The following is a 14,330-nucleotide window of genomic DNA, read 5'->3' on the forward strand; positions in this document are numbered from 1 at the left end:
CTCATTGTCCTCTGTAGTGTCTTCCACCAGTCAGTCCCCACAGCCTTACACAAGGTGATTAACACATGGGACACAGGTTTTCTCAAGTGGCTTCCAGACTAGATAAGGTTTGCAGAATGGACGAAGACTGGACAAAAAGCGTCAGAGAGCCCTTCCCACGCAATCTGGGCTCTGGACCTCTTCCTCATCGGAAACGGAGGAGCACGGTTAGTCTCCTCAGGAAGACTGGAATACAAGCTCTTCTGCCTATCTCCCCTCTAGTGCGCCAGCCTGCAGGCCGCCATTGCTGACGCTGAGCAACGTGGGGAGCTGGCCCTCAAGGACGCCAAGAACAAGCTGGCCGACCTGGAGGATGCCCTGCAGAAGGCCAAGCAGGACATGGCTAGGCTGCTGAAGGAGTACCAGGAGCTCATGAATGTCAAGCTGGCCCTGGACGTGGAGATCGCCACCTACAGGAAGCTGCTGGAGGGCGAGGAGTGCCGGTGAGTAACTCACAACCCCCTCAGACATCTGGCTGCTTCTCCGTAATGTCCAGCCAATGAGCACAAGTTTAGGGCCCTCTAGTCATGGCCATGATTGTTACTCAGAGAGAACCTTTGAAAAGGCAGTTTCCCCATGGACTGGCCTCACATGGAGGCCTCCCACGCTGGTCACATAGTGGGTCTCTGAGATCTCATGGTCAACTGTGTTTCCTCCTTCCTAGGCTGAGTGGGGAAGGCGTTGGACAAGTCAACATCTGTAAGTATCTTTGCTTGTCTCCTTCCCTTGCCCTTGTTCTCTTCTGACTGGACGCGGGCTGGTAGAATGAGCTCACCATGTGTTGTGTGTCCTTGTTCTTCTCTCCTCCACAGCCGTGGTGCAGTCCACCATCTCTGGTGGTTATGGCAGTGCCAGTGGTGTCGGCAGCGGCTTAGCTTTGGGCGGAGGCAGCAGCTTAGGCCTGGGCGGAGGCAGCGGCTATGCCTATGGCGGCAGTCACAGCCTTGGAGGTGGCTTCAGTTCTGGCAGTGGCAGAGGCGTGGGAAGTGGCCTCAGCTCTGCTGGGGGCAGCAGCTCCACCATCAAATACACCACCACCTCATCCTCCAGCAGGAAGAGCTACAAGCACTGAAGTCATCCTACTGGCACTCGGTTCCACATTGTCTCCGGCTGTATAGCCCTCTCTTCATGTTGCTTCTTCTCTCCCGCCTCCAACTTCTCTTGGTGTCTGGCTTAAGCTAGTTGCCCAGTCCTCATTTCCTCTGTCTATACCTGCTGGATCTGAGCTTCCATTACTTACCATAAGAAGGTAAATCATCAGTGTCACGAGGACCTAGAGACAACATTTTGATGTTTCCATCTTATTATTAGTTTTATCAGGCTGCCATAATTCTTGGAAGAAAATGACCTATGCTCCCCCTCCCCCCATAAACTGAAACTGGATCTGAATCATGCATCAAAATGAGGAATCTTCCTTTTGATGTTAAATATCCTGCCCATTGTAATTCCACCCTGTAGTTCTCCATAGGACAAATAAGTTATCTTCTACTCAGTGTCCCTGAACGGTATTGACATAATCCTGTCATGTAAGAGTTACATCTCTGCAATGACTTTCTCCGCTTTCTTTGCTTTCTTTTGTTGTGTTCAATAAAGCAGATTTCTAATACAAAGATTCTGTGTTAGATTGTATTGCTGATCACATATTGGTTCTGAAACTTTATCCTTTTGTACAAAGATCCTTGTCTTTGGAGAACCATCTCTCAGTCCCACTGATAACTTACTCTGTTTCACACAGTCAACATTTTGTGATATTTAGTTATACTGTAGGTGGATGACTACCAACAAGTATTCAGCCCTCTGCCACTCAAGGCTCTTTCTCAAAACAAAGTCTTTTTAAAGGCTTAGGGGAAAAAAAGAGAAGCCAGGATCCTGGAAGCTGGATCAGCATAATCTCATTACTGAGGGTTTTTGCTTTTCCAGCTCCGTCATTTGTTGGCTTGGTCCTCACATGTCTCTCTGAGACTCCTGAGATACCCCCACAACCCCCAACCCCTACCAGGGAAACACAGAACTGATGAAGCTGAACAGAGTCCAGTTGATAGGAAGACAAAATGCTTGATTCCTCTCTATAATAATAAAGACTTGCCACTAAGTTGTTGCTTTGATATAACGCTGAGATGTATCAGTCAAACTAACTGGTACAGAAAAGAAATATCCCCAGATCATGGTGGATGAATTAATAAAGCCACGTAGTGCTGAAAAAGTTGAATATGTTTCCTTTGCACCCAAAGATACTTGGGTTCCACTAAAGAATTTCTTTTAACAAAAGCCAGTTAAAATTCATTGAACTATGCACTTAAAAACAGTCAATTTTAACTATCTGTAAATTATACCTCCGTAACTTTTAAATTAAATGAAGCTGTCAAAAAAAGTCAATAAAATAAATTAATAAAATCTCCAAAAAATGTTGGTTAGAGACTTTGTGCTGAAGCAAAAAGGAGATTGAAAGATGTTCCATGTTGACAGACGACACTCAGATTAACATGGAGGTCGTTCTGGCTCGGAACATTCTCCTTTCATGACAGGATATCCAAAAACCATTTTCAGTGTAAATTTATATATAAATTTTGACTAGCAAAAATAGATGTTGGGGTTCATTCGAATCTTCCCAGATATCAGTGTCAGGGTCATATAAAAGTCAAAAGACTTTTAGACAGAAATGCACTGTCTTTTAGGTCACGTTGCCACAAGCTTATTCTAGAATCTAGTTAATCAGGCATTCTATATCCAGTCTTACCTGTATGCAGAAGAATAAAAAGCAAGAAAAACTTCCACAAGAACAACAATAACCAACTCAGTTATAATAACATTTTGACAATTTAAAACCATGGCAGAAACCCTCACAAATTAAGTTGCAGTCTAGCCTTATTTCATGGTTGTCTGAAGGTGGGCAAGGGTCTTGCTGCTGAGCAGGTCACTAGGCAGAAGCTTGGAGCAGGGGGAGAATTTTGAGAATTAGTGACTTCTCTACTTTTCTATCATACAGCTGCAGAGTTTGAGGTCAAGGGCATGGTGGAAGCAGAGTTTAGGAACTGCCATGCTGTACAAAATCTTAAAAGTTGATAGGGAAACTTCCAATGAGCCAGGCTAAGACTCTGGTTCTCCCAACTCATGTGAGAAGCTCCGCTTCAGCAGGTAACCTACAGGCCTCCCTCACCACCCTTGAGTGAAGGCCAGCTGAGTACTCAGTTCTGTAGATGTCAACTGCATGCCAGCAGGCTTGATACCCAGAGCAGGCATTACTATCTCAGGCACTTATGAATAGGCCACCAAGACAAAATAGAGGATGCCCATTTAAATTTGAATTTCATATAAACAATTTAAAAAATTTGGTATTAAGTATATATAAATATTTGCATGTAATATACTTATACTAAACAATTATTTGTCATTTATCTGAACTTCAGATTGAACTATACACCTTGTATTTTTATTTGCTAAATCTGGTAACCTTACCAATGAAATAGATCTGCTCTCATATTGAACTACAGCCAAGGGCACTGGGGTTTGGGCTGCCTCTCTGGATCTCTATTGTAAACGGACAGACAATAGGCAAGGACCAAACTTAAGACTCTTACCTCCAAACCACCCCCTCTATGTTACTTCAGGCCTCAGCTCCAGGCTATAGCTACCCACTTGCCTCTACGCAAATCAGCTTAAACAACCTTGGGCTCCCCTGGGTTCTCACAGTTTTGTGGTCCTCATTGATAGTTTCTTATACCTATGCCTTCTATGTGTTTCTATAATTTCTTAGGATTGATCCTGGGGAAGGGAGACAGCAGAACCAATTGGTTGGCCATCTTAGTCAGAACTTGAACCATGAATTTTTTTAAAGGGCATTATGTTTATTTATTATGTATGTGTTTTATTAAAAGATGTTAACATTAAAAAAAAGAGCAAAAGCAAATACGTTAAAATATTAATGGTAATTGATTCTGAGGAGTGGGAATTTGGGTAACTGTTATTTTCCTGTTTTGTACTTTCCTGCTACTTAAAGATAAACACCCTTATTTCCCCCATTGAAATACTACTTTCATTACATGCTGAATTTATACGTTTTCTTTTCTGTTCTATTGATCTCTTTGTGCAATCACACTATTATATTACTAAAGCTTTATATTCTCTGTTGGATTCTAATACAGCAATTCTTACTCACTGTCTGTTTGTTTGTTTGTTTGTTTTCTGAGTTTTCTTGTGCATTTTGTTTTGTTGTTATTGTTGCTATTAGGTATCCCCAGGTATCTTAGAGTTTTTGCATTGTGAATTACAACTTTTCTTTTTCAGTAATATTTTCTAATTGCTGAAAGGTAGTGCATGAAAATTGTTGATTTCTATACCCTGCCACCTTGTTAAACTTTATTCCAGTTATAATGATTAAGTGATGAGTAAAAGTAGAGTCAGAATCCAAGGCCTGACCTGTCTCCTTGCAGAACCTTGCTCTTCCCCAGTGATAGATAGGTGTGGACTTGCCCAGACTCTGGCTCCATCAGTTCCCCCTCTGGCCATAGGGAGAGGTGCAGGTGCAAACAAGGAGGGATTGACCTGGCCTTCTCCCACCTCTCCAACCCTTCCTTGTTTTGCTTGCCTTCTGGTGGAGATGCCACCCTCCATGGGGGGCAAAGAGCAGACACAGGAGTGGGCTCCTCACTTAAATGAGGCATCTACTTGATGATGACATCAGCTGGTGACACACTCACACACTAAAAGCAAACATCAAGCAGTGTTGCCTTGAGCTTGAGAATCCCAGCCCACACTGGGCGTAAGAAGAATGACTGCTTTTGCCCAGGCTGGCACAGCTTATCGCTCTCTCTTTCTCCAGCTCTAATCTCAATTCAACCTTTATTTAGTCTTTTCTTTTCCTGAGAGCCTTTACTAGTGTCTGAGATTTCATATTCCTACTCTGACTTCTGGTTTATTCCTTGGTGATGAGGGACTGATGAGTGGAATGTGACTGTCTTTAGCCTGTGTTACTTCGCTCAAAAACTGTCTTCCAAAACTCATTATTTGCTCATTTATGCCCTCTTTCACTCAGTATCCCAGCAAAGTCACTCAGCAATACAGTGTGAAATTACCTGTGGCATAGCTAGATTCTGGACACTGCAGACAATTCGAGAAAAGATATGTGCATTTATTAAGTGCTTGTTGAATTCAACTGAATCATGTGCCTACCCTTGAAAAAAATCCCTTTCACCTGGCAGAGACAGAACTATATTCATAAACACACACACACACACACACACACACACACACACACAAACCAAAAGGCTATGTGTGCAAAGTATGAAAGTAAGTGAACAATGGCAAGTCCAATTTCAGAGAGGCTAAGTGGGTATCACTTCTTTCAAGGGGAAATTTTGAAAGAAGTAGGGAAAACATATTTTAGAACTAAATTCATAAAATACCAGAATATCTAAACAACCATACCAAAATAGAGAGTATAGGTGTTTATCTCTTAGAGACATTAAATGCTTGCTCCAGGAAAACAAAACAAACAAAAGAATTCCATTTATTGAACAATCGTACCCTCTAAATCATTCCAGAGAGAATCTACAGAAATCTCACGACTTCTCTGGAGAGAGAATGTCTCCATTTACCATTAGACCACAGAAGCCCTTTGATACTGAATTGAATTCTCGCTTTAATTCTGGTTGCTATAACAACAACAACCACAACAACAAAACAGATTAGTCTCCTACCATAATGCCTTTCCCCTTTCTTCATACATCCTATTTCCCAATTCATTCGTCATTTTCATTAATCTCTGGGCTCACTCCAGATTGACCAACTATTGCTTAATAAACCAGTTGCTTGGGGCGAATGAAAAGCTCTTTGAAGCGTTCCTTTAAAAGGAATTGGTGTCTCTCATTGGTCTAATGGGAGCATATCCAGAATATCCACTAGGAGGGAATCATGCAGAGGGCATTGGGGCAACCCTTCCTGTGGGGTCATATATCATTTCAGCCCATTCCGGAAAGGGAGGTGAGAGCAGTGTCTTGGTGGTTCAGATTTAACCTGCATCATAGACATGGTGCTAGTCTGTTCAGTAGAAATTATTTCATCCTATCAGATTCCAGAAATATATCTGGTTTTGCCCCTGGAAGCCTCCTGCAAAGCTGCACATCAAACAATTGTGTTTTAAATGCATTCAAAGAGAGCTGTCTAATTGAAAGAGTACGGTGCTGGGTCTTTCTTCAAAGAGACAAATTATTTTATAATAACATCGTGGGCTCTAATTTTTCATTCCTCTGTATCTGGGCTTTTGAATGTTTACCCCTCTTAAATCAGAGCACAGAGACATACCCATTCTCCAGTGACCTTGAGTCAATCACTGCCAGCTTAATGACTCTCAGTTTCCCAGTATCATTGTCACTGTCACCATCTTCATCACTTGGTGCTTTCAGGTCAGCTGGGCATCAGGCAACCCAGAATGAGGCAAGGACTCCTAGGCCAAGGCTGGATGCCCTACAGACACAGCCCTCCAAAGGATGGTGGAAAACACAACCCCACATCCAGAAGCTTCTGCCTGTGAAAACATCCAGGTAAATGATGCATCACCAAGATGTTTCAGACAGAAATACAACTTTACAGACAAAGTAGGTGTGTGTTCAGCAGATAAACACTATCCCAACTTGAGTATTCATGAATGGCTTCACTCTGTGACTTATCCATGAGAAATGTTAAACCAAGCCAGCTCCCCAGCCTCTCCTCCCATACTCAGAAGGCTACATCCTCTTGCGTATGCCTGACATATGGCCCTTGGAGCCAACAGGGAGAACAAAGCTCATCCAAAGCCCTCAACTTCCATCCTATGATCAATCACATCCTCACTGCTGGGGACAGCTGCAGGGGTACCCCATTTCATTTCCACTTTCCTCCCCCAGCAGTGTCCCTGTGTGGCTGCTCCTTAGACACTTGGTGAGATGCCCTAATCCTGGGAACAAACGAGGTCATTAAAGTGGTCAGAGATGAATAGCCCAAATGCACCCAGAATCTTCTTGTCTGAATCCCCTCAGTTGCTTTCTGTGAGGGTGCACTGTGAGGGCCCTTGAGACGCTGGCGTTGCACCCATCTCCTCCTTCCAGGAGTGGCCCCAACTCTGCTTCCTAGGCAATGCGGCAGGTGGGGCGGGGTGGTGCTTTTCTCACTAAGCTCTATGATATGAGGGAGGCTTTGGGTAAATGTGGGCATCGGAAAGAATCAGGATCTCTGCCTCAGCCACCAAATGGCTATAAAGACTTCAACAATTCTTGTCCTTGGTGTCCCCATCTCCAAAGTCTCCGTCGGCCCCTAGAAAACTGACTCTGCTCTTTCATGTCACTTCTCTGTCCTAATGCACCCAGGCAGCACCACGTTCATGTGTGGATTGTTCTGTGAATGTTCCTAAGACATACGTGATCATGCTTCTGTGCTTTGCACGTGCATATCTGTTGGGTGTGTCTGAAGGACGTGACCCTAGAGGGAAGGGGCTGCTTTATCTTGTTTCTCTTAAGCACAAGTTTGAACGCAAACTTTTGTTGCTAAAATTGACTGAAGGGGACTTGCGGGTTGCCTGACTACTTGCGCAAAACTCTGTACCTGCCCATCAAATTTGGACCTGAGTGAAATGCCTGGTTATGTCGGCGGTAAAAGGGAGCAGATGAGGTAAGGTCTGACCATGTGCAAGTATGTCCCAAGTCCTGAATCTTTGTAGTTTCTTGAAATCAACTGGCACATTTAGACCCTTTGGGGAGCAATTCTTGCCACTGAATTCAGGAGCAAAGGGAGCCATGAGGTGGAGGATCTGACCTCCATAGAGGCAGGCTGAGTGGCACCTTAGAGATATCAAATATTGAGGAATTCTTCTGCCCTGGCATGAATAGTCAGATTGAAAAGTGTTTCTGGTTGGGAGTCTCAAGTATCACCACCACAGAAGTATCTTCTCTGCAATCAACCCCTAGGAGTTGCAAACTGGGAGACCGGGGTGTGACTGCACCTACAAATAGCCTCAGCTCCTCTTTTCCTTTCAGTGTGAGCTCTAGGAGGGAAGGGGCTATCTGCTTTGTTCACTGCTCTATCTCCTGTGTGTGAATACCTGACACACAGTAGGTATTAACAAATAATTATTTGTTAATTATTATTTAACAGGACTCCCTGAGATAGGAAGGGGCTGTCTGGGAGGAATCTAGCCCAGGAGCCCTCTGTGCATCAGGCCAGACTGCTCTAAGTGTTTACCTAATCCCTTCTGTCCCCAACTCAGCCTGTCCTCTTCTGACACTGGCCTAGTTAGAAGTCAAGCTCCTTGGGGAACACCCCCCTTCCTGCCCCCAACCATTCCCATGCCTTCCTCTTCTCCTCCACTGACCTCCACAGCCCTGGTTGCCATCTGGCCCAGTCTCCTTAAAACCCACCATAGCAAGGACCTCAGTGTCCCTCTGAGGATGAGAGAGACCACTTTGAGCAGGAAGAGCAGGGAACAAGAAACCAAAGAGTTTGGTGCTTCCAGCCTTGGGCACCAGAGCACATACCATAACGCTTGAATCCACCGCTCCCCAAAACCTCAAGAAAACTCCTCCCAGACAGATGAACAATACAGTCGTAGAAACTCAAGAGATTTGGAGAACAGAAAGGAATACATAACTCTTATTTAACTTAGACAGCCTGTGTCAGGTAAACTTCTGCCACAATTCTCTCTGTGAAACATCCCTGATCCTCAGAGGTAAACCAACAACCAGACCACCAGGAAACCAAAGCAGGTGGAAAAATACACTGATGTGCAAGCCACGCACAGGCATTCTTAGGGAACAAGTGAAGGGGTTAGTGCTTGGGCACAGTTTACTTGAAAAGGCTTCTTGAGAGTGAGTTCTAAGTGAAATTATAAAGGATGTTAAAAACGAAACTAAGAACATGACTTGGCAAGAAATGGAGAAAGTGTTCATGGTCTCTAAGTTTTGAGGTCTTAAAAGGGATGGTGACACAGGCTCTTGGGGAAGCCAGGGTGTCAGACATTCATGTAGACATCTTCCACCAAGGTTAAGGTCAGAGTGAGGGTCAAAGTTCACAGAAGAGGGAGTGAATGAGAAAGAGAGGTAACATCTATTTCCATCTATCTCACCAAGGTCAGTGAGTAAGACAATCTAGCTTTGGAAACAACAGTCCAGGTGGAAAAACTAGAGAGAAGAAGCAGAAAAGAAAGTAAGTGGCAACTTCGGACAGGAAGTGATGGGTGAGAGAAACAAGAATGGAAAAAGATGAGATGGCAATGCTGGGGAGTAGGGTCCCCAGGAGAGGGTACAGGAAAGAAAGGAGTGGCCCAGGAAAGGCAGCCTGGAACAAGCTTCCACATGAGAAGTTCGATGAGAGAAAGCTGTGACAGCCCCCGTTTCCATGGGCATGCCAGCAAAGGCACTCCTCAGGCCTTGACCTTCTGCTGGCCTTTGTTCCATGGGAAGCTCTGAAGGGTTTAGTCAGTATGGCTCAGGAAACAAGTGTCCCTTCTTCTGAGAGAAAGATTATCATGCAAGGAGTATAGAAAACAAAGACAATATTCTTTCCACCCTAGACGCATGCACCACCCCAGTTAGGACCTGGACTCACTGGCCACCAGGTGAGAGAATTCTTGTTCTTCTCTTGGCTTATATCAACAAAGGCTATGATTCACAGGTTCCCTGTGGAAACTGAGACTCCCAAACAATCTCTCAATGGAGGAGAGGCCCACCCCTGGCCTCTGCCCCAAGGAGGAAATAGCTCAAACAACAGAGAACCGCCACTCCAAGCGCCAAGCTGCCATTCCAGGCAAGGGAGCGTCTGCCACCCCATTGGTTAACCGTGTGCATCTGAAAGGACACCTGTGTGGAGAGACCATGGGATTTGGCTCTGTTTTTCACTAGCTAGGCAATGTCGATCTGCTTAATTTACAATTCAGGGACTTAGTTTCCTCACCCACAAAAGGGAGACTAAATACGTTTCAGTTCCTCTCTCACTCTGCCATCCTTCAAAACCACTGCAAGAAGCAAGAAGTCGGTAAGATCAAAGTATTTCACAATTTCTCCCTCTGATTCCCCCGCAGTAGAGACAGGGAGATGAGATGCAGATAAAAGGGGCCGAGGAGCTTTGAAAACCCGTTCTCAGTTTGAGACTGATGGGGGAAGTAGGGCACAGTCAACAAGACTAACAGGGAAAAAAAGAAAAAATCCTCTACTCAGTGTAACCACAGGAGCTCTTTTGACCAAAGATTAAAGGGTGGAGACCCCGGACCGCAGCAAAAGCAGCCGGTCTGGGAGACTTCAGGAATGAGGCAACGTCAAACAGAGCTGGGAGACAGTGTTTTAGTGTCTACCACCTTTTCATCAATTACCTAATGGGCTTCAGTGTTGTCTTCCCAATAAGACCACGAGTCCATTGTTAAAGATGCATTATGCTTCTTTTGAACTTGCCACAGAATGGACACACCGCCGGTACTTCATTCTTACTCACTTGATAGTTCAGAATAAGAAAATATCTAACAAACATTTACTCAGCATTTAACATGGCTGAGGCATTGCAAAAGTCATTTTCACACAGGAATGCTCATTACAAACCCCATTTTACAGACACTCAAACTGAGTCTCAGACGTTTCATGACTGGCTCAAGGCCTCACAAGTACCTTGGCAGGGCTGGGATTCAAAGCCGTCTCTCCACTCTCACAGTTTCTCTCCACAGTGGACAGAAGGTCTGGTCTTGAGAGTCACTTTGCATACCAGTGGAAAGGACATACGTGTGCACGTGTTCACTCGTGTTCCAGAAAATCATGTGCAACCTACACAATGGAGATGAAAGCTTAGGAGTAAAATAAAGAAGCAATCAAAACTGGGTGGATTCCTGAGAAAGATGTGTACAGCAGGGTTTTCACTATCTGGAGGGATGGCTTGGTGGGAGGAGAACTGAGCAACAATAGCTGAGAAATGCTCAAGAATGGGAAACAGCTAAGGAATAGTAAGGAACAGGAAACAGCGAATTGCAGTCACTTGTAATGACACAAGATGTTTGGACAGGAGGGAGTCGATCCCAGGCCTAAGAGAGCGGTTTAGAAATGAGGCAGTGTTTTTTGAGTCCATTATGAGATGCATCATTAGGACATGACTGAAAGTAATTAACATGCTTCTCATTTGTCTGTTGATCAAGTTGCAACTGGAAAGGAGTTTCCACATGGGGGAGGGGCGCCGGGGAACCAACCAGAGGGAACCTACACCATTTCCTGAATGTGAGCTCAGGGTTGGTGAATGCCTAGGTGATGCCATCAGAGGCCTCCATCAGCACTGGCCCACCCCTCCCGGAGGCCCATAAAAGCCAAGGGGCCTGGGGCTCCGTAGATGCCTTTTCTTCTTTATCCCCCTCCACACGCACCCACATCGGGAGCTCGTCTTGCCCACCTTTCTCAGCCACTATGTCCAGGCAGTCCACCATCACCTTCCAGACTGGCAGCCGCAGAGGCTTCAGCACCACCTCGGCCACCACTCCAGCCTCCGGGCGCTCCCGCTTCAGCTCCGTTTCCATGACCCGTTCCACGGGAGGCAGTGGGCGGCTGGGAAGGATCAGCGGGCCTGGGACCAGCTTTGGGAGCCGCAGTCTCTATAATCTGGCAGGGACCAAGAGGGTCTCCATCAGTGGGTGTGGCAGCAATTTCCAAAGTGGCTTTGGTGGCAGGGCGAGCAGTGGGTTTGGGGTCAGCAGTGGATTTGGCTATGGGGGCGGAGTTGGTGGAGGCTTTGGCCCTAGTTTCCCTGTCTGCCCCGCTGGAGGCATCCAAGAGGTCACCGTCAACCAGAGTCTCCTGACTCCCCTCAACCTACAAATTGACCCTACCATCCAGCGAATTCGGAAAGAGGAACGGGAGCAGATCAAGACCCTCAACAACAAGTTCGCCTCCTTCATCGACAAGGTGAGCCGGGAGCTGCATCTGCTCCATTGGGTTGGGGTGGCAGGACCTCTTGGAGAGGCCCCGGCCCAGAGTGGGAGCAGTAATGCAACAGCCTCCCTCTGACAGCACATTGGCTCAGCAGGTACTTCCCAGGGGGCTGAGGCATTTGCAAGTGGGGCCAGCTTGCTCAAGGGGACCTTGTGGAAATTTCTCCTGTCCTCCTTGGAGCCATGTGGACTGGTTCAGTCAACGCCAGGGAAAGATAAGTTGTTCTCTACAGCAGGGATCCCCAACTCCCAGGCCATGGACTAATCAATACTGGTTAGGAACCGGGCCACACAGCAGGAACAAAGCTTCATCAGTATTATGGCCCCTCCTCAGTGCTAGCATCACCACCTCGGCTCCACTTCAGATCATCAGGCATTAGATTCGCACAGGAGCACCAGTCCCTGGTGCTAAAGAGGTTGGGGACCGCTGCTCTATAGGAGGAGTTTCCACTCAGCAAACTAACCTAACCCAGAGCAGGTGTTGAGACTATCAACTCGTAGAGGCCTCCAAGCTCACTACACTAGTTCTATGGAAGCCCCAGACAACTTCGGGGTAGCTTCAAGGGCTTTCTCATTTTGACTTGGAGTCATCAATTATGTAGTTGACAGAAGAGTGTCAATTATATAGTGACAGGTGAGAGTTATATTTTTCTTCCTTCCCTTATTAGTTGGAGTGTCTGGTTCCCATTAATTTCTCAAGTCTTCTCAGTTTCTCAAAATTTCATTCTCTTCTTCTCCCTTCCAGGTGCGGTTCCTGGAGCAGCAAAACAAGGTCCTAGAGACCAAGTGGAGCCTCCTTCAGGAGCAGGGCTCCAAGACTGTGAGGCAGAACCTGGAGCCCTTCTTTGACGCTTACCTCAATGACCTCCGCCGGCAGCTGGACAACGTCACCACCGAGAGCGGCAGGCTGGATGCTGAGCTGAGGAACATGCAGGACGTCGTAGAAGATTTCAAAGTCAAGTAAGTGGGAGGTGGGCTCCTGGTCACATGCAATCATCCCAGGGCTCTTTTTCATGAGGACCAGAGAGGTGCAAAGGAGCAAATGCTAATGTCAGCCAGAACATTTGAAACTTGAAGTCATTATCCTATAAGATGAAGACAGCATGGTGGGGGGTAACAGAGGGACCCTCATCTCATGTATCACTATTAACAAGGAGCTTATTCTTACCTGTCTACACTACCATAACGGGATACCTGTATCACCTAACAAAACGTTGCTACTCTGGAAAGCATGTCATTTCATGGTCAGCATATTATTTAACTCTGCTGGACATGGGCTCACAGTTCCAGAATGCACACTAGAGTATAGACAGGCAATCTGGTCCTCCTCAGGAAGACAAAATTTGACTGGCCATCACCCGGACCGCAGTAGGCAAGGTATCCAGTGAAAGGGGATATCCAGTAAAATGGTCCTCACTGACCATTTAGCTGCCTTAACCTTGGTTTCTGAGTTAAAGATATACATACTTACTGAAGCACACTGCTCAAACAGCTGCCCTGAGGTTCAGTGAAAATATATCAGAATTTGCCAGGAACAGTGTCCTGAACAAAGTTTACAGCAAACACTTGAGGCAGAAATGTTTTTTAAAGAGTAAACTTGTGCAAAAAAGAAGGAAAAAAACCTCTCTCAGAAGAAATTATTCTCCCTTTTATAGAGGGAGAAATAGAGTTTAAATGAATCACCCAAAGTCACACACAGGTCAGCAGAAGAGCTAGAGATGATTTGAGGTCTCTTAACCCTTGCCACATCAGTACCGTCCTCCTTGGCCTGGGAAGAGCTCAGTTGAAACCTTGCTCAACAATACGCCCCCTCTCCTCTGCTCACAGGTATGAGGATGAAATTAACAAACGCACTGCTGCTGAGAATGAGTTTGTGGCCCTGAAGAAGGTGGGTGGAAATGTCTCTCAAAAGAGAAAATTCAAAACTGAATCATGATGTGTGCGGTGACCTGACCCCTACCCCACCCAAGAAATGTCACATCAACCTTAAGAACATTGGGAGAGCTCACGCCAAAATGCTCCCTCTGTATTTATGGCCCCACTTCCCCTGCTTGGGTTTCTGTTAGCCCAGGGAACCCAAACAGCCAGTTTTCAGTAATCACCTGCTCCCAACCCCAAACCCTAGATGCAGAGTTTGCTAAAATTCAACCTAGAAGGGCCAGGGAGGAGTCTGTCCAGCTTTTTTTCAGACTCATCACCTGGGGCTGGGGTCTCAGAAGAGTATCCTTTGCTGTCGTTCCAGGATGTGGATGCCTCCTACATGAACAAGGTGGAACTGGAGGCCAAGGTCAGCTGTCTGACTGACGAAATCAACTTCTTACGGATGCTCTATGAGGAAGTAAGAGACTGCAAATATTTTTATCCCTCC

At 45.9% G+C, this 14,330-nt stretch overlaps 1 protein-coding gene across 1 annotated transcript in view; it reads left to right on the forward strand.

Moving 5' to 3' along the window:
- Positions 1-14,330, forward strand: part of LOC102891094 (keratin, type II cytoskeletal 6A) — a 24,215-nt gene that overhangs the window by 3,368 nt on the left and 6,517 nt on the right. Inside the window, exons 2-4 of the mRNA XM_025045594.1 lie at positions 12,708-12,922; positions 13,790-13,850; positions 14,205-14,300. Of these exons, the coding sequence (XP_024901362.1) occupies positions 12,708-12,922; positions 13,790-13,850; positions 14,205-14,300 (372 nt within the window). The remainder of the gene's footprint in view (positions 1-12,707; positions 12,923-13,789; positions 13,851-14,204; positions 14,301-14,330) is intronic.

The sequence above is a fragment of the Pteropus alecto genome, unplaced genomic scaffold (assembly GCF_000325575.1).
Source record: "Pteropus alecto unplaced genomic scaffold, ASM32557v1 scaffold220, whole genome shotgun sequence".
In the NCBI taxonomy this organism is placed as follows: domain Eukaryota; kingdom Metazoa; phylum Chordata; class Mammalia; order Chiroptera; family Pteropodidae; genus Pteropus; species Pteropus alecto.